The 21477-nt window shown below is 36.0% G+C and overlaps 2 protein-coding genes and 1 pseudogene across 2 annotated transcripts; all 3 read right to left on the bottom strand.

The window, feature by feature from the left end:
• Positions 1 to 267: 267 nt before the first annotated feature.
• Positions 268 to 1233, bottom strand: LOC117972894 (olfactory receptor 6N1-like). The gene has a single exon (XM_034923294.2). The coding sequence runs from the start codon at positions 1231 to 1233 to the stop codon at positions 268 to 270; it is 966 nt and encodes a 321-aa protein (XP_034779185.2).
• Positions 1234 to 4462: 3229 nt separating this feature from the next.
• LOC117972716 (olfactory receptor 6N1-like) lies at positions 4463 to 5405 on the bottom strand (annotated as a pseudogene).
• An 8467-nt stretch (positions 5406 to 13872) lies between these two features.
• On the bottom strand, positions 13873 to 14853 carry LOC117972715 (olfactory receptor 6N1-like). The gene has a single exon (XM_034922711.2). It carries the CDS (start codon positions 14851 to 14853, stop codon positions 13888 to 13890), a length of 966 nt encoding a protein of 321 aa, XP_034778602.2. The 3' UTR covers positions 13873 to 13887.
• Between the last annotated feature and the right edge of the window lie 6624 nt (positions 14854 to 21477).

Here is a 21477-nt window from a genome sequence, read left to right as displayed (position 1 = left end):
CATGTACTGAAAGTGAATATAAAGGGATTTCAATCTGTTAGCCTATTTGTTATGATAACCTGTAACTTCCAGTTGCATATTGGATTGTAGACTGCAGATGGAACGAAGTAGCAGCCGCAGTTTGATATGAGAATAAAAATAATTGAGTCTTGATTTCTGGGTCAATTTAAATTGAGTTCCAGGCCCAGCTTCCTTACACAGGTCAGTTGTCCTGACTCAAGAATCATGCATAATTAAAATAAAACAAATGTACTAAATATTAACAAACTAGGTTTTGACAGTGTGTGGAATGTTACATAGTGCTCTAACTTGCTTTCTTTGGAGCATATTTCTAACCCTTTCACGTACCTCTGGCAGGTTAAGACCATACATGAGTGGGTTCAAAAGCGGAGGAATTATTAGAAACTCTAATGACAAGGTGACAACAACAATTTGGGGTAAAGCCATAGAGTCTAAACGGCTAAGAACTATTTCACAAAGCATGGTGATAGAATAGTTGATCAGTGTAGTTAAATGTGGGAGACATGTTTGGAGAGCTTTCCTTCTGAATGCCTTGGAGCTTTTCTGACAAATAATAAGTATATTTACATAGGAAAACAATATAAAAAACAGAGGTGGAAAAATTGCACAAATAGTAACTACAAAACCAACAACATTGTTTAGAGTAGCTGATACACAAGATAGCTTAACAACTGACCAGTTGGAACAATATAGTCTTTCAATTTGGTTTCCACACAAAGGCAGTCTTGAAGAAAACAAAAGAGGAAGGGCCGTGTCACAGAATGGAAATAGCCAGGCACCAGCCAGCAATTTACAAACAACTCTATCTGTCATGATATTTGTATAGTGTAAAGGTTTACAAATGGCCACATATCTGTCATATGCCATCACTGTCAAAATGGTAAATTCAACAGCTGCATAACTATAGATAACAAATATTTGAATGAAGCATCCAGCACGGGGAATCACTTGGGTCTCTGATAGAAGATCAGCCAGAAGTTTAGGATAGAAACCAGCAGTTCCATAAAGGGCGTTAACAGATAAACTACAGAGAAAGATATACATAGGCTCATGAAGGCTTCTTTCCAGAAATATTACTAACACAAGAACTACGTTTACAAAGATTATCAAGAGGTAACCACTAAGGGCAAGTAGAAAATATACATATTTCATATTACCCATGTCCCCAAATCCAATGAGTGTGAAAGTTTCAGTGTAAGACCTGTTTTCCATTCCTGTTCTCATGAGATCAGAATGTCCCAGCCAAGGAGTCCTGTTGATAAAAAATACAGGTGGAAATGTCACATCTCAATAACAAACACTAACCAACTTTTGAAAATACATGCCATAGTTGTTATCTTGCAATAAAATGTATGACAGTTTTATTAAAAAAAAAAAATTAAAAAACGATCATATGAGTTTAGTATTTTTAAGCTGTCATATGATACAGTTTTTGATTAATGGACAGTAAACTACTATTTTTAATGACTACTAGAGTGACAAACCTTCATTGAAACACGCTATGATATGGACAGCTTTAAACCTTGAATGAAAAAAAAGTTATACAGTCTATTGATACATTTGAACTGTTCACTTGTACTTAACAATGATGGCTTAGTAATGTCTTATGTAATAGGGTGTAATTTACAGATTGTAATGTATTATTTTTCACATGCCAGTACAGTCAAATTAGTTGTCAGAATTACCTTCTAGACAGCATGCCAGTGGTTTTCAACCCTGGGCCTCCCGTAACCAACAGTCTGGATTTTTGTTTCAACCAGGAACTACATTTTGTTTTAAACTGGCATTGTTTTCCAGTGCGCAGCAGCCTCTGCAGTGTTGAACAGTGTAGATACAGTGATTTCCATGATGCTAATGCTGCTTGCAGTGTGTTTTGTCTGTATGTTTATGGCCCACAAATTAGTTTTTGCAAGATAGACACATACTGTACATAAAAAGGTTAAATAAACTGAAGTTGGTATATTTAGAAATGTCTTTAAAATCTAGCAATAAATTTGCTACCATAACATACAAGGTCACACAGATGCAGTGTGTTGTCAAACAGCATTATGCAGCTTTATATCCTTCACTCTGGGAGGTGCTGTGTTCACTTTCCATGTTTAAAATATCCAGGCGTCAACAGGGTTCAAAGCAGTTTGTGTCCAAAGGCCCTGAGCACTCTGCTGACTGGTTGGGGATCTCATTAGCTAACTTTGTACCTATTATACATGTTTCCAGTAAGTTCACATTCAGTCATTGGGCCCTTTTCACTTGATAAAAGTAAATTCAGTGTTAAAGTTACAGAACACCCTGTACTGTTTACAAGAAATGTCTTACTTTACTTTTTTTGTATCCAATGCTGTCTGTATCGCAGCAATATATTATTTCAACACAAGCCAACTTGTTGTTATATTTATGCATCTATCATGGCCCCTATACACTAAACTTTAAGGACTGTTTAAAGGAATATTTTTCTAAATATTTGAAGAGTGTTTACAATACATTTCTCAGCTTTTCCTCAGGATCAGGTAACACTTTACATTGTCGCTGTAATTACTGTGTATTTACATAGTAGTTACTTAGGAGGCTGTGTGTTCCAGTGGTTAAAGAAATGGGCTTGTAACCAGGAGGTCCCCGGTTCAAATCCCACCTCAGCCACTGACTCATTGTGTGACCCTGAGCAAGTCACTTAACCTCGTTGTGCTCTGTCTTTCGGGTGAGACGTAATTGTAAGTGACTCTGCAGCTGATGCACAGTTCACACACCCTAGTCGCTGTAAGTCGCCTTGGATAAAGGCGTCTGCTAAATAAACAAATAATAATAATAGTAAATACATGTGTACTTACACATATTTCCAATGTTATTATGCATAGTTACAATGTAATTAATAGCAATATCCATTTTCCATAACTGCAGTGCAAAGAAACTTTAAAATTTTACAACAAGACCCATCTACAGAGCCTGTGGTACACAGTGCTATTCGCCCTTCTGGGAAAACTTTGACAGGCACATATCCATGTAATAGACCACGATGTAATAATACCTGTAAATACATTCATTCATGAACATTTTACCTGTACCTGTAGGAATAGTCTACTGCATCATCTGCAAGAAATGCAACAAATTGTATATTGGGGAAAATAAAAGGCTTTTAGCAGACCGGTTTGTAGAACACTTAAGAAGCATTTGTATCGGGGGTGTTTATCAGGTTTTATCGGTTAAAACCGAAAATCAGAAGCCCTAATCATAATACAATTCATTTTACTCATTAGATTTGTAACCTGAGTGCCCTACCAAACCCATCATTGTGATTTGTATGAACTGCTACATTGCCCTTCTTTGACTACTTGGCATCTTAAACCCTGTTAAATGTTTGTTTAGATTACAATAACTGGCAAATGCCAGCCTATCTCTGGAATGTACTTACCTTTTCTACTTCAAACTATCAGCACTTTTGGTTTTTACTTTTGGTAGCACTTGTTTGAATTTTCAGCAGCAGATAGTTGGAATGTTTTACAGAGGGATTTGAAATGGACCAAACTTTTTAGTCATAAACTGATCCTTGCAATTGTTAAATCTGCATCAAAGGTCAGGATTGTATTGTTTTATTTTACTTATTTTAGTGATGTGTTGTGATTTAGTGTATGTATTGTTTTATTCTGTTACATCAGTATTGTTTTTAATTATTTTGCATGATGGATGTTAATTATATGGTGTCTTTGCTGCAGTTTGAGCCTTCTTGGCCAGGTCACCATGGTAAATAACAACTTGCTCTCTACTGTTTTTTTTTTTTTTTACATGGTTAAATAAAGGAATTACACTGAAAGAATTAGAGGCTATTTATTGAGGAATGGTCCTGTATACCCTCAGAAATATTTCAAAAGCATGCAGACTCAATGCAGTTGCTCTACAATCCGTTGATAAATATGCTTTTTTGTTAATAAAAAAAAAACACACATATTTTGTAGAAATAAAGTTTTATTGAACAAGATTTTTTTTTTTACACTGGCCCCTTAAATAAAGAATGTATGTTCCTAAGAAAACAACTTAAAATATACAATATGTTTTTATTTCTCTCATTCTGTGATTGGAAATCCCTGTGGCACATAGTGAATGTTACATACACTGCACATCTATTTTCTGTCTCAGCTGTGAATTTATTTTGTAACTATAACATACCTGTCATTATTTGGTACATGTACTGAAAGTGAATATAAAGGGATTTCAATCTGTTAGCCTATTTGTTATGATAACCTGTAACTTCCAGTTGCATATTGGATTGTAGACTGCAGATGGAACGAAGTAGCAGCCGCAGTTTGATATGAGAAAAAAAATAATTGAGTCTTGATTTCTGGGTCAATTTAAATTGAGTTCCAGGCCCAGCTTCCTTACACAGGTCAGTTGTCCTGACTCAAGAATCATGCATAATTAAAATAAAACAAATGTACTAAATATTAACAAACTAGGTTTTGACAGTGTGTGGAATGTTACATAGTGCTCTAACTTGCTTTCTTTGGAGCATATTTCTAACCCTTTCACGTACCTCTGGCAGGTTAAGACCATACATGAGTGGGTTCAAAAGCGGAGGAATTATTAGAAACTCTAATGACAAGGTGACAACAACAATTTGGGGTAAAGCCATAGAGTCTAAACGGCTAAGAACTATTTCACAAAGCATGGTGATAGAATAGTTAATCAGTGTAGTGGGAGACATGTTTGGAGAGCTTTCCTTTTGAATGCCTTGGAGCTTTTCTGACAAATAATAAGTATATTTACATAGGAAAACAATATAAAAAACAGAGGTGGAAAAATTGCACAAATAGTAACTACAAAACCAACAACATTGTTTAGAGTAGCTGATACACAAGATAGCTTAACAACTGACCAGTTGGAACAATATAGTCTTTCAATTTGGTTTCCACACAAAGGCAGTCTTGAAGAAAACAAAAGAGGAAGGGTCATGCTACAGAATGGAAATAGCCAGGCACCAGCCAGCAATTTACAAACAACTCTATCTGTCATGATATTTGTATAGTGTAAAGGTTTACAAATTGCAACATATCTGTAAATATTGAAAATTCAGCAGCTGCGTAACCATAGATAACAAATATTTGAATGAAGCATCCAGCACGGGGAATCACTTGGGTCTCTGATAGAAGATCAGCCAGAAGTTTAGGATAGAAACCAGAAGTTCCATAAAGGGCGTTAACAGATAAACTACAGAGAAAGATATACATAGGCTCATAAAGGCTTCTTTCCAGAAATATTACTAACACAAGAACTACGTTTACAAAGATTATCAAGAGGTAACCACTAAGGGCAAGTAGAAAATATACATATTTCATATTACCCATGTCCCCAAATCCAATGAGTGTGAAAGTTTCAGTGTAAGACCTGTTTTCCATTCCTGTTCTCATGAGATCAGAATGTCCCAGCCAAGGAGTCCTGTTGATAAAAAATACAGGTGGAAATGTCACATCTCAATAACAAACACTAACCAACTTTTGAAAATACATGCCATAGTTGTTATCTTGCAATAAAATGTATGACAGTTTTATTAAAAAAAAAATAATTAAAAAACGATCATGAGTTTAGTATTTTTAAGCTGTCATATGATACAGTTTTTGATTAATGGACAGTAAACTACTATTTTTAATGACTACTAGAGTGACAAACCTTCATTGAAACACGCTATGATATGGACAGCTTTAAACCTTGAATGAAAAAAAAGTTATACAGTCTATTGATACATTTGAACTGTTCACTTGTACTTAACAATGATGTCTTAGTAATGTCTTATGTAATAGGGTGTAATTTACAGATTGTAATGTATTATTTTTCACATGCCAGTACAGTCAAATTAGTTGTCAGAATTACCTTCTAGACAGCATGCCAGTGGTTTTCAACCCTGGGCCTCCCGTAACCAACAGTCTGGATTTTTGTTTCAACCAGGAACTACATTTTGTTTTAAACTGGCATTGTTTTCCAGTGCGCAGCAGCCTCTGCAGTGTTGAACAGTGTAGATACAGTGATTTCCATGATGCTAATGCTGCTTGCAGTGTGTTTTGTCTGTATGTTTATGGCCCACAAATTAGTTTTTGCAAGATAGACACATACTGTACATAAAAAGGTTAAATAAACTGAAGTTGGTATATTTAGAAATGTCTTTAAAATCTAGCAATAAATTTGCTACCATAACATACAAGGTCACACAGATGCAGTGTGTTGTCAAACAGCATTATGCAGCTTTATATCCTTCACTCTGGGAGGTGCTGTGTTCACTTTCCATGTTTAAAATATCCAGGCGTCAACAGGGTTCAAAGCAGTTTGTGTCCAAAGGCCCTGAGCACTCTGCTGACTGGTTGGGGATCTCATTAGCTAACTTTGTACCTATTATACATGTTTCCAGTAAGTTCACATTCAGTCATTGGGCCCTTTTCACTTGATAAAATTAAATTCAGTGTTAAAGTTACAGAACACCCTGTACTGTTTACAAGAAATGTCTTACTTTACTTTTTTTGTATCCAATGCTGTCTGTATCGCAGCAATATATTATTTCAACACAAGCCAACTTGTTGTTATATTTATGCATCTATCATGGCCCCTATACACAAAACTTTAAGGACTGTTTAAAGGAATATTTTTCTAAATATTTGAAGAGTGTTTACAATACATTTCTCAGCTTTTCCTCAGGATCAGGTAACACTTTACATTGTCGCTCTAATTACTGTGTATTTACATAGTAGTTACTTAGGAGGCTGTGTGTTCCAGTGGTTAAAGAAATGGGCTTGTAACCAGGAGGTCCCCGGTTCAAATCCCACCTCAGCCACTGACCCATTGTGTGACCCTGAGCAAGTCACTTAACCTCGTTGTGCTCTGTCTTTCGGGTGAGACGTAATTGTAAGTGACTCTGCAGCTGATGCACAGTTCACACACCCTAGTCTCTGTAAGTCGCCTTGGATAAAGGCGTCTGCTAAATAAACAAATAATAATAATAGTAAATACATGTGTACTTACACATATTTCCAATGTTATTATGCATAGTTACAATGTAATTAATAGCAATATCCATTTTCCATAACTGCAGTGCAAAGAAACTTTAAAATTTTACAACAAGACCCATCTACAGAGCCTGTGGTACACAGTGCTATTCGCCCTTCTGGGAAAACTTTGACAGGCATATATCCATGTAATAGACCACGATGTAATAATACCTGTAAATACATTCATTCATGAACATTTTACCTGTACCTGTAGGAATAGTCTACTGCATCATCTGCAAGAAATGCAACAAATTGTATATTCGGGAAAATAAAAGGCTTTTAGCAGACCGGTTTGTAGAACACTGAAGAAGCATTCACATTAACAGGACTGCATTTCCAGTAGTCCGTCACTTCAACAGTGATGATGCTCGGAAATAAAAGAAACGAGAGTTTATCTTCAAACTGGGAACTTTGGAACCTCTGGGAATGAACATTCTATTCTAATAATCATGACACTATCCACAGAATGTTTGTATAATTACATTTCTTGAATAACAACACGTTTACTGCACTGTGTTTACTTTTCTTTTTAAACAGCTGAAGGGCTTTTGCCCGAAACGTCCTGAAAATAAAAGATTCTTTAATCTTTTAAACATTTTGTGTACATTTAAAAAAAAGAAAACCGTATCTTTCATATGCCTTCAATATATATATATATATATTGTATACTTTGTACAGAAGCCATTTACAGTACTTCAACACAGGAGAGGGCAGTACAAAAAAACCCTCCTGGTTTCACAAACCCGATTACCAATTCTAGGTCCCTTACCTAAATTAACAATAATTTCAGAAGATGGTATTTTCAATTATGGACTCATCTCGGAACCGTTTACTCTAAGAAAATAAAATGCAAATAATCCGCCAGTCGAGTGGATCAAAAAAGAGGAGATTAGCCACACTTTTACCTATGGACTGAGATACGTTTTCTATTTATCATTATTATTTTTAAAGCTTTTTCTGCTTAACTAGTATAAGGTATTTGTGATTTAAACAAACATGTTAAGTTCCTGACAGGGGTTGTAGTAATCAACTTCATTTATAACAAATATTATTTTTAAAGAGTGATTTTCACTTCCATTCACCTTCCCACCAAACACATTTGTTTCGAATCTTGCAGTGTGTGGTGGGCAGGGAGAGGCGACACTGTTAAGTGCGTTTATAGTATAGCTCTAGTGTCAAGTAAAAAGAAACAAGAAAAAGTGAATTAACTGAACAGTAAAACATGGCGGGGGGGAGGGTGCTGGCTTTATAATACATCTTTTACTGTTAGGGATTAAGTGTTCATGCGCTGTAATGAAATGCTAAGGATTTTAAGGTTATGACAGTATTTTGTGATCACGCAACACCCTTTTGAGTCAGGAACCCCAGTTTGAGAAACACTGCTTTAGACCATGCTTGGGCAGTATCTGAAAAATGTAGCGAGTGCATTCTTGTTTGAAATGTAATGCCTGTAAACTGTAAATATACAGGTATGTCTGGGCTCGCTTTTGTGCTCCTACTTTAGTTAACTGTGATATACTGTAAACGCACTGATCAGTCTACAAAATTTGCTGGACTTGATTTTTTGTGAGCGATTTACTGTTAAACATTTCTACTTATACATGTTTATAAAATGGGTTGGGAGATATTTGCGTCCTGATTGGCTGATAGGCATTCCAAGCCATTGAATTATTACGGTACAACCAATGGGTAAAAACAAGTCCCAGCAACTAAGACTTTTTACAAACAGATATTATTGCGCCGAGCGTTTAAGAACGTTTAAAAAAAATTGAAATGTCTGCCTATTTTTCCCCCAATAAAAAACTAAATAATAATACAATGTCAGACTTCCTCCATGTAAATTTTAACTTGTTTGCTAAATCCAATGTCCACACATTCCTGGAGGATTTAGACCGCAACAGTTCAGTAATAATTTAAAAAAAAAATAATAATGAAACAGTGAGTACTACAAGACACCTCTCTCTCAGTGCTGCTGAAATTAATACAACTGAAGCCAATAAAGAAGAGCGGAATACTAAAAAAGTAACCGCTTGGGCTGTGTCAGTTTTTAATGATTGGTCAAAACAAACCAAAAATAATATGAACTGGAAAACAGCATCTAAGACTGAAATAAAAACAGTTTGTATTAGTTTCTAGAATATTTAGTTAGCAGCTACACAAGCTTGCGAGCTGGCCTGCGTCGTTTTTTAAATGTTCTCACAGTGGAACAAAGTATACACCTAGTTTCAGATACCCACTTTAAAACAGCAAACAGCGTCTTCATTTCTGTCCTGAAAAACATACACGCGACAACAAAAAGACAAGTCACAGCATCACCCTGCTGTATCCCAATGTGAAAGGGTGGTGGACAATTCACTGACACACAGGAGACAGAACTTTATTTGTAATGCCGCGCAGGTGCACTTATTTATTTTAGTCCGCAGAGGGCGCTGTTGTCTGTTGGCCTGAATACCGGTAACAGTAATCAGGTCCACAGGAATACCAACACAGGTAAACAGTTTAATGCGGGCGCACTGACAGGTGCTCAAAATAATAATGAAACAAAAGGCGAAATGAAAAGGGAAAATAAAACTACAAAATAAAGGTGTTGCTTACGCAGTGCCCCCACTGCTGCTAAGCCGGTCAGCTCAGGATATCCGTCCTATGCTGTTATTTTTTATTTATTTATTTTTTTTGTTTATTTAGCAGACGCCTTTATCCAAGGCGACTTACAGAGCCTAGGGTGTGTGAACTATGCAACAGCTGCAGAGTCACTTAAAATTACGTCCCACAGAAAGACGGAGCACAAGGAGGTTAAGTGACTTGCTCAGGGTCACGCAATGAGTCAGTGGCTAAGGTGGGATTTGAACCAGGGACCTCCTGGTTAGAAGCCCTTTTTTTTAACCACTGGACCACACAGCCTCCTGCGATTTGATGCAGTTTTCCTGCTCGGTGGACAACCCTGAAGGCATAGGGCTGCAGGGCCTAGTACCCTAGTTCGCTTCAAAGCGAGGAAGGCTCTCTGGCACGGCTCCGTCCACTGAACCTTATTTGGGGTAGCCTTCCGGGTGAGGTCGGGATGAAGCTCAGGATGAACAGACTGTGTCAAGTATTTTCAGTTGACTCACACATTCACACCAACAAGACACCAAATAATTGTACCAATCAAGAATCATCAACTAATAATATTTAATAATATCTAATAATAATAATATAAAATTATGTATTAATACGTTGTTAAAACCCATGTGGCATTAAGGTCATACTTTCTGTAGTGTTAATAAAATGAGAGAATACAATGGCATGTATTTATCTATTTAATAACCATGGCGGTCGTTTTTTGGAATTTAAATTTAAATTGCGGTGCATGTGTTTACAATACGAAGCTGTGCTTTCCTGACATTTCCAAAATATATGTTCTAATTACCCTGACAAAGAAAGAATCGCGTAGCTGCAAAAATTAGGGAGATAAAATACCGTCATATCTATTCTGACCAGGAGCGGTCAAACTGACCACTACATATAAAACTTATTATAACAGTGAAATGTTGCGGTATTATTTGTATTTATCAGTCGGGACTTGCCGCCATGTATTGAAGTTTGATTATATCAGTCTGCATTCCATCTGATAGCCCATCAATAAGCCTTGACAGCTCATGGTGCGTAACTGTCTGTCTGTGTGACAGTCTATTACCTGTGTGAGCCTCTACTCTACTCCTCTGATCTACATTTTAGATGCACTCTGGTTACTATATAAGTCACTTGTTTTTCATTGTACATCATGAGTTGGATCTGGTATGACCAAGACAAAGGTCAGTTATACAAGCTAAAAAAATAATATATTAATTTAAGTCAATGGTAATTAGTAGTACAATATTTACTGTGTCCACTCGCTTTGTTTCCTTGAAGAAAAAACTTAAGCATAAATAAATCAAACATGACAAATATGTTGATTTTGTATCAATAGTGCGTCCCGGAATACTGTGATTACATACTGGAGTTGAGTGAATCAGAATTTTCTGACAATGATCCAGTTTATATACTATAGGTGTTCTCAGGTAGTGTTATAGGGTCCTTCAGGTAACAGAATACAATGTTTTTGTACATTTATCTCTTTGAAACCCCATAATCTACTGAAATCATAATTTTAAAAAAATATCAGTTTGTTTTTTTTTTTTACTTATTGGAGTGGAAAATCAGTAAAAGTACTTTTTATAGCTCCTATATTGTATAATATTCTCTAGAGCGTCCTAAACCAAAAAATACAATTTTCAATTCTACTACTAAAAATAGATGTTTTGATGAGTTTCAAAGATAGAAAGCAAAGTCAGCTAAAAATGTGTACACAAAAATAAAAATTCATAAAATCACCCAGGTGAAACAATGTCTTTTTTCAACAAGACTTTCAGGAAGGGTTCTAAGGTCCCTCAGGTTATAGAATAACACGTACATGTGTTTTAAACATCTCTTTGAAAACACTAAGGGAAATACAGAATAAATAAAATACAATAAAAAAAAAAACTAAATATAGTGTTGAAAAAAATGTTTTCATGGTTTCTGAAGTACTTTATAATGTTCCCCAGAGTGTTCTGAAAAACTGACACCAATTCCAAGATGCTAATATAAAAAATAAAAAAATAAATTGTGAATTCTTATAGGAAGAGTCAAATACAGCCAAAAAACGCGTGGCAGCCCTGCCATATGCAACAAAAACTTTATTTCCAAATCATACAAATGTTATTTACAAACCCAACAAAACACATTATGTACCTGTGCCAGGGCCGCTGGCCTGCCACAATATCATAAACCACTTTTTATTTCTGAGTATTTTTTATTTACTATTAGAAGGAACAATAAAATATTTTTTTTAAATAACTAAATGAAAAAGTTCGGTAATGTTCTCACTACTGAAAAGGTTGGTCATGTTCTAATTTACTGAATGTACAATCATTTCAAATATACCCATCCCAACTGATCCCTTTTATATATTTTATATTGTACTCTGATACATAAACAACATTAAAAAAGTAGCCTTAGTTATGATGTGATTTTACATACTAATACCTTGTTAGAACATAATACCATTATTGATTATTTATTTCACAGTCATTTATCAAATTAAAAACATGTCTTAAAAGCAGATAAGCAGTCACGAAAGACAATTCATTTTCTACAGTTCACTCAAGCTTATTTAATATAACAATTTAAAGCAAGTGGCACAATTCTGTTTTAAATTCTCTGTACCTTAACTGTAATACAGCTTGAAATCCCGCTAACAAGCCTCCATCCTGATTGTAATCTCATTTTAAATCTCGCAAGCAGGGTCTCCAATAGAAATGTAGGAATGTGCTGTCCTTCAGTAGTTGGGGCGGGTTTAAAGTACTGAGAACGAATCAATGATAGATGCAAGTCAGGAAGGCGGGACATTGTCCAGCAGCACTGTGAAATGTATTTATTATTATTTTTTGTAGTAGGTTTTATTTTTTTATGGGAATAGGGTAAAGTCAACGTGAATTGATTAACCATTTCCACAGTTTTTCTGGTGTTTTCCAGTGCTTATTGGCTGTCCACCGATTTCATTTTTTTTGTATCGGGGGTGTTTTATCGGTTAAAACGGAAAATCAGAAGCCCTAATCATAATACAATTAATTTTACTCATTAGATTTGTAACCTGAGCACCCTACCAAACCCATCACTGTGATTTGTATGGGCTGCTACATTGGCCTTCTTTGACTACTTGGCATCTTAAACCCTGTTGAATGTTTGTTTATATTACAATAACTGGTAAAGTGCCAGCCTATCTCTGGAATGTACTTACCTTTTCTACTTCAAACTATCAGCACTTTTGGTTTTTACTTTTGGTAGCCCTTGTTTGAATTTTCAGCAGCAGATAGTTGGAATGTTTTTCAGAGGGATTTGAAATTGACCAACCTTTTTAGTCATAAACTGATCCTTGCAAGTGTTAAATCTCCATTGAAAGGTCTGGATTGTATTGTTTTATGTTACTTATTTTAGTGTTGTATTGTGATTTAATGCATGTATTGTTTTATTTGATTACATCAGTATTGTTTTTAATTATTTTGTATGATGGATGTTAATTATATGTTGTCTTTGCTGCAGTTTGAGCCTTCTTGGCCAGGTCACCATGGTAAATAACAACTTCTTCTCCACTGTTTTTTTTTTTTTTTTTTACCTGGTAAAATAAAGGAATTACATTGAAAGGAATTAGAGGCTATTTATTGAGGAATGGTCTTGTATACCCTCAGAAATATTTCAAAAGCATGCAGACTCAATGCAGTTGCTCTACAACCAGTTGACAAAATGCTTTTTTGTTCATGAGAAAACACACATATTTTGTAGAAATAAAGTTTTATTGAACAAGATTATTTTTTTTACACTGGCCCCTTAAATAAAGAAGGTATGTTCCTAAGAAAACAACTTAAAATATACAATATGTTTTTATTTCTCTCACTCTGTGATTGGAAATCCCTGTGGCACATAGTGAATGTTACATACACTGCACATCTATTTTCTGTCTCAGCTGTGAATTTATTTTGTAACTATAACATACCTGTCATCATTTGGTACATGTACTGAAAGTGAATATAAAGGGATTTCAATTTGTTAGCCTATTTGTTATGATAACCTGTAACTTCCAGTTGCATATTGGATTGGATTGTTTCTTGCAGATGGAACGAAGCAGCAGACCCAGTTTGATATGAGAATTAAATTAATTGAGACTTGATTTCTGGCTCAATTTAAATTGAGCTTAAGGCCTAGCTTCCTTACACAGGTCAGTTGTCCTGACTCAAGAATCATGCATAGTTAAAATAAAACAAATGTACTAAATATTAACAAACCACCCCTAGGTTTTGACAGTGTGTGGAATGTTACATAGTGCTCTAATTTGCTTTCTTTGGAGCATATTTCTAACCCTTTTACTTACCTCTGGCAGGTTAAGACCATACATGAGTGGGTTCAAAAGCGGAGGAATTATTAGAAACTCTAATGACAAGGTGATAACAACAATTTGGGGTAAAGCCGTAGAGTCTAAACGGCTAAGAACTATTTCACAAAGCATGGTGATAGAATAGTTGATCAGTGTAGTTAAATGTGGGAGACATGTTTGGAGAGCTTTCCTTTTGAATGCCTTGGAGCTTTTCTGACAAATAATAAGTATATTTACATAGGAAAACAATATAAAAAACAGAGGTGGAAAAATTGCACAAATAGTAACTACAAAACCAACAACATTGTTTAGAGTAGCTGATACACAAGATAGCTTAACAACTAACCAGTTGGAACAATATAGTCTTTCAATTTGGTTTCCACACAAAGGCAGTCTTGAAGAAAACAAAAGAGGAAGGGCCGTGTCACAGAATGGAAATAGCCAGGCACCAGCCAGCAATTTACAAACAACTCTATCTGTCATGATATTTGTATAGTGTAAAGGTTTACAAATGGCCACATATCTGTCATATGCCATCACTGTCAAAATGGTAAATTCAACAGCTGCATAACTATAGATAACAAATATTTGAATGAAGCATCCAGCATGGGGAATCACTTGGGTCTCTGATAGAAGATCAGCCAGAAGTTTAGGATAGAAACCAGCAGTTCCATAAAGGGCGTTAACAGATAAACTACAGAGAAAGATATACATAGGCTCATGAAGGCTTCTTTCCAGAAATATTACTAACACAAGAACTACGTTTACAAAGATTATCAAGAGGTACCCAATAAGGGCAAGTAGAAAATATACATATTTAGTTTTATTCATGTCCCCAAATCCAGTGAGTGTGAAAGTTTCAGTGTAAGACCTGTTTTCCATTCCTGTTCTCATGAGATCAGAATGTCCCAGCCAAGGAGTCCTGTTGATAAAAAATACAGGTGGAAATGTCACATCTCAATAACAAACACTAACCAACTTTTGAAAATACATGCCATAGTTGTTATGTTGCAATAAAATGTATTACTTAATTGTAATGGGAGTGCTAAATATTGACAGTTTTATTTAAAAAAAAACAAAAAAAACCAACAAATAACACTATCATATGACTGTTAGTAATTTTTAAACTGTTAGATGATACAGTTTGTTATTAATGGACAGTAAACTACTATTTTAATGACTACTAGAGTGACAAACCTTCATTAAAATACGCTATGATATGAACAGCTTTAAACCCTGAATGAAACAGTACAGCGAAGAAGAAAAAAGTTATATACAGTCTATTGATACATTTGAACTGTTCACTTGTGCTTAATAATGATGTCTTAGTAATGTCTTATGTAATAGGGTGTAATTTACAGATTGTAATGTATTATTTTTCACATGCCAGTACAGTCAAATTAGTTGTCAGAATTACCTTCTAGACAGCATGCCAGTGGTTTTCAACCCTGGGCCTCCCGTAACCAACAGTCTGGATTTTTGTTTCAACCAGGAACTACATTTTGTTTTAAACTGGCATTGTTTTCCAGTGCGCAGCAGCCTCTGCAGTGTTGAACAGTGTAGATACAGTGATTTCCATGATGCTAATGCTGCTTGCAGTGTGTTTTTCTGTATGTTTATGGCCCACAAATGTAGTTAAAGTTTTTGCAAGATAGACACATACTGTACATAAAGAGGTTAAATAAACTGAAGTCGGTATATTTAGAAATGTCTTTAAAATCTAGCAATAAATTTGCTACCATAACATACAACCAAAATTAACACAGTTACATGTGGTTATATTGTATTGTTGTGACTTTTCCTAATTTTAGAAATAACAAAAATGTAAAAAAATATAAGTTACCTGTCTTCCAACAGCCTTAGTCAGAGCACCCTGCAGCAGGTCACACAGATGCAGTGTGTTGTCAAACAGCATTGTACGGCTTTATATCCTCCACTCTGGGAGGTGCTGTGTTCACTTTCCATGTTTAAAATATCCAGGAGTCAACAGGGATCGAAGCAGTTTGTGTCCAAAGGCCCTGAGCACCCAGCTGACTGGCTGGGGATCTCATTATCTAACTTTGTACCTATTATACATGTTTCCAGTAAGTTCACCTTCAGTCATTGGGCCCTTTTCACTTGATCAAATTAAAGTCAGTGTTAAAGTTACAGAACACCCTGTACTGTTTACAAGAAATGTCTTACTTTACTTTTTTTGTATCCCATGCTGTCTGTATCGCAGCAATATATTATTTCAACCCAATCCAGCTTGTTACATTTATGCATCTATCATGGCCCCTATTCACAAAACTTTAAGGACTGTTTAAAGGAATATTTTTACTATACATTTCTCAGCTTTTCCTCAGGATCAGGTAACACTTTACATTGTCGCTCTAATTACTGTGTATTTACATAGTAGTTACTTAGTAAATACATGTGTACTTACACATATTTCCAATGTTATTATGCATAGTTACAATGTAATTAATGTGTAAAACTCTAGGCTAGACTGAAATCAGAACTCAAGAAGAAATACATTTGTATTTAACCAGAAAAAGAAAAAAAAAACATAGCAACACCCATTTTCCATAACTGCTGTGTAAAGAAACTTTAAAATTTTACAAGGCCCATCTACAGCGCCTATTTTTAAGACTCCCCCCTTGATGTCATATAGAAGAGACAAGAATATAAGAGAATATGTGGTTGTGACAGGGTGACTGGGCGGTGACGTCAGGCAGAAGCAGGAAGGAAACTGACACCACGTAAGTACTGCAGTTTAAAGGCACTCGCGCCGTTTTATTTTTAAATCACAAAAATAAATCAAAAGTTTAAACAAAAACAAACTGTGCTCACAGAGCAAAATAAATAGTTAAACAGAACAAATCTCGAACACAAAATAAACAATAAATAATAAATAAACCATACAGGTCAGGCTGGGCAGTCGCTGTCACTGTTCCTGTATGTTATAATTTAATTTAGTTTCGTTTTCACACGACCGCTCCGCTCTCGCTTTCTCTCCGCTCCTACAACACCCACCTCGAGTGCCGAGAGCTGCAGGCTTTTATAACAGGTGACCATCTCCCGATTAGCAACAAATTAAATCACCTAATTAATTCGGGAGATGGCCACCTTCTGCACGAGTTTAAAATACCATGTGGATGGGGCTTCCCATCCACGTTACTAAACAGTATAAAATAAAACAAAACGGCTACGCCGTCATTTAAAATACAAAACAACCGGCGCTTCGTCGTCATAAATATAATACAATAAAAATAAATAAACAATACAAAATAAACACAGGGGCGGAGGGGGACCCCGCTCTAAAATAAAATAAACAAAACAAGGTACAGGGCTGCTCGCCCTGTTACAGTGGTACACAGTGCTATTCGTCCTCCTGGGAAACCTTTGAAAGGCACATATCCATTTAATAGACCACGACGTAATAATACCTATAAATACATTCATTCATGAACATTTTACCTGTACCTGTAGGAATAGTCTACTGCATCATCTGCAAGAAATGCAACAAATTGTATATTGGGGAAAATAAAAGGTTTTTGCAGACCGGTCTGTAGAACACTTAAGAAGCATTCACATTAACAGCACTGCATTTCCAGTAGTCCGTCACTTCAACAGTGATGATGCTCGGAAATAAAAGAAACAAGAGTTTATCTTCAAACTGGGAACTTTGGAAACTCTGGGAATGAACATTCTATTCTAATAATCATGACACTATCCACAGAATGTTTGTATAATTACAATTCTTGAATAACAACACGTTTACTGCACTGTGTTTACTTTTCTTTTTAAACAGCTGAAGGGCTTTTGCCCGAAACGTCCTGAAAATAAAAGATTCTTTAATCTTTTATACCTTTATCTTTGTTATGCCTTCAATATTGTACATATATACAGACGTGCTCAAATTTGTTGGTACCCTTACAGCTCCCTGAAATAATGCTTCATTCCTCCTGAAAAGTGATGAAATTAAAAGCTATTTTATCATGTATACTTGCATGCCTTTGCTATGTCATAGAATAAAGCAAAGAAGCTGTGAAAAGAGATGAATTATTGCTTATTCTACAAAGATATTCTAAAATGGCCTGGACACATTTGTTGGTATCCCTTAGAAAAGATAATAAATAATTGGATTATAGTGATATTTCAAACTAATTAGTTTCTTTAATTAGTATCACACATGTCTCCAATCTTGTAATCAGTCATTCAGCCTATTTAAATGGAGAAAAGTAGTCACTGTGCTGTTTGGTATCATTGTGTGCACCACACTGAACATGGACCAGAGAAAGCAAAGGAGAGAGTTGTCTGAGGAGATCAGAAAGAAAATAATAGACAAGCATGGTAAAGGTAAAGGCTACAAGACCATCTCCAAGCAGCTTGATGTTCCTGTGACAACAGTTGCAAATATTTTTAAGAAGTTTAAGGTCCATGGAACTGTAGCCAGCCTCCCTGGGCGTGGCCGCAAGAGGAAAATCGACCCCAGAGTGAACAGAAGGATAGTGCGAATGGTAGAAAAAGGACCAAGGATAACTGCCAAAGAGATACAAGCTGAACTCCAAGGTGAAGGTACGTCAGTTTCTGATCGCACCATACGTCGCTTTTTGAGCGAAAGTGGGCTCCATGGAAGAAGACCCAGGAGGACTCCACTTTTGAAAGAAAAACATAAAAAAGCCAGACTGGAATTTGCTAAAATGCATATTGACAAGCCACAATCCTTCTGGGAGAATGTCCTTTGGACAGATGAGTCAAAACTGGAGCTTTTTGGCAAGTCACATCAGCTCTATGTTCACAGACGAAAAAATGAAGCTTTCAAAGAAAAGAACACCATACCTACAGTGAAACATGGAGGAGGCTCGGTTATGTTTTGGGGCTGCGTTGCTGCGCCTGGCACAGGGTGCCTTGAATCTGTGCAGGGCACAATGAAATCTCAAGACTATCGAGGCATTCTGGAGCGAAACGTACTGCCCAGTGTCATAAAGTTCTGTCTCATTCGCTGGTCATGGGTCCTCCAACAGGATAATGACCCAAAACACACAGCTAAAAGCACCCAAGAATGGATAAGAACAAAACATTGGACTATTCTGAAGTGGCCTTCTATGAGTCCTGATCTGAATCCTATCGAACATCTATGGAAAGAGCTGAAACTTGCAGTCTGGAGAAGGCACCCATCAAACCTGAGACAGCTGGAGCAGTTTGCTCAGGAAGAGTGGGACAAACTACCTGTTAACAGGTGCAGAAGTCTCATTGAGAGCTACAGAAAACATTTGATTGCAGTGATTGCCTCTAAAGGTTGTGCAACAAAATATTAGGTTAGCGGTCCCATCATTTTTGTCCATGGCATTTTCATTTGTTTTATTATTTACAATATTATGTTGAATAAAAAATCAAAAGCAAAGTCTGATTTCTATTAAATATGGAATAAACAATGGTGGATGCCAATTACTTTTGTCAGTTTCAAGTTATTTCAGAGAAAATTGTGCATTCTTCGTTTTTTGTGGAGGGGTACCAACAAATTTGAGCACGTCTGTATATATATATATATATATATATATATATATATATATATATATATATATATATTAGTAGTATTCATTAGACATTAGTATTGTTTGTACAGTAGCCACTTCTATTTATAGTTCTATTTATAGCTGGCCTGAATCGTTTTTTAAATTCTCCCACAGTGGGACAATCTATAACCTAATTTCAGATACCCACTTTAAAACAGCAAACAGCGTCTTCATTTCTGTTCTGAAAACTTACACGCGACAACAAAAAGACAAGTCACAACATCACCCTGCTATATCCCAAACAGACTTAAACAAACTTAAGTCATCGGTACTCAGGATGCAGATATCTCCCAACCCATTTTATAAGGTAGTTTAAGAAGTTATATTGGTTCACCAGCTGAGAAAGACAGGAAGTTACATCCTCTCTGGAGTACCGTCGTCAACTCGTAAACAAAAGGCAGAAACAAGCTCCCCTGCTCACCAAACACTGCCACCTGCTGCACAATCTGTCCAACTGTGTAACCAGCCATTTAATTTTGAAAACTGTACATTCCCTGGTACAGTCAACTTCATGAGACAAATACTAAAAATAGTCTGATAATTTATTTAATTTATTTGAATTTATTTAATTTACTATTAAAAATATGTTTATCTATTAAATTCATTGGAACTACTACATTTATTGGAACTATTTTTCCTAGCGTAGTAATATTTTTATGAAAAAAAACCTATATTCATTTTTAAATAAAAATGTCTATCTTTATTTCTAAAGACTAGTAACCCATTTTATACAGCCTTGTGCTTTACTACGGCCCTGGGCGTGCAGTTATTCGAGCACAACCAACACCCTGTTGTGTCTTGTTGCTTGCATATAAAATTGCCACTAAAAAAGAATGCTAGTTGTTTTACATTTCAGACCGGTATTTTTTATCAAATAAGAAAATGAAACGCTGTTTGTAAGGCCTTTAATGCCAAAAAGTTAAATGTCAAAATGTGAATTCACTGCAGACAGTATTATTGTCAAATTGTCAATTATATATACAGTGCCTTGCGAAAGTATTCGGCCCCCTTGAACTTTGCGACCTTTTGCCACATTTCAGGCTTCAAACATAAAGATATGAAACTGTAATTTTTTGTGAAGAATCAACAACAAGTGGTACACAATCATGAAGTGGAACGAAATTTATTGGATATTTCAAACTTTTTTAACAAATAAAAAACTGAAAAATTGGGCATGCAAAATTATTCAGCCCCTTTACTTTCAGTGCAGCAAACTCTCTCCAGAAGTTCAGTGAGGATCTCTGAATGATCCAATGTTGACCTAAATGACTAATGATGATAAATAGAATCCACCTGTGTGTAATCAAGTCTCCGTATAAATGCACCTGCACTGTGATAGTCTCAGAGGTCCGTTTAAAGCGCAGAGAGCATCATGAAGAACAAGGAACACACCAGGCAGGTCCGAGATACTGTTGTGGAGAAGTTTAAAGCCGGATTTGGATACAAAAAGATTTCCCAAGCTTTAAACATCCCAAGGAGCACTGTGCAAGCGATAATATTGAAATGGAAGGAGTATCAGACCACTGCAAATCTACCAAGACCTGGCCGTCCCTCTAAACTTTCAGCTCATACAAGGAGAAGACTGATCAGAGATGCAGCCAAGAGGCCCATGATCACTCTGGATGAACTGCAGAGATCTACAGCTGAGGTGGGAGACTCTGTCCATAGGACAACAATCAGTCGTATACTGCACAAATCTGGCCTTATGGAAGAGTGGCAAGAAGAAAGCCATTTCTTAAAGATATCCATAAAAAGTGTCGTTTACAGTTTGCCACAAGCCACCTGGGAGACACACCAAACATGTGGAAGAAGGTGCTCTGGTCAGATGAAACCAAAATCGAACTTTTTGGCAACAATGCAAAACGTTATGTTTGGCGTAAAAGCAACACAGCTCATCACCGTGAACACACCATCCCCACTGTCAAACATGGTGGTGGCAGCATCA

The sequence above is a fragment of the Acipenser ruthenus genome, chromosome 8 (assembly GCF_902713425.1).
Source record: "Acipenser ruthenus chromosome 8, fAciRut3.2 maternal haplotype, whole genome shotgun sequence".
NCBI classification, from domain to species: domain Eukaryota; kingdom Metazoa; phylum Chordata; class Actinopteri; order Acipenseriformes; family Acipenseridae; genus Acipenser; species Acipenser ruthenus.
Note: the sequence above shows the minus strand (reverse complement) of the source record. Positions and strands in the feature narration are given on the sequence as shown.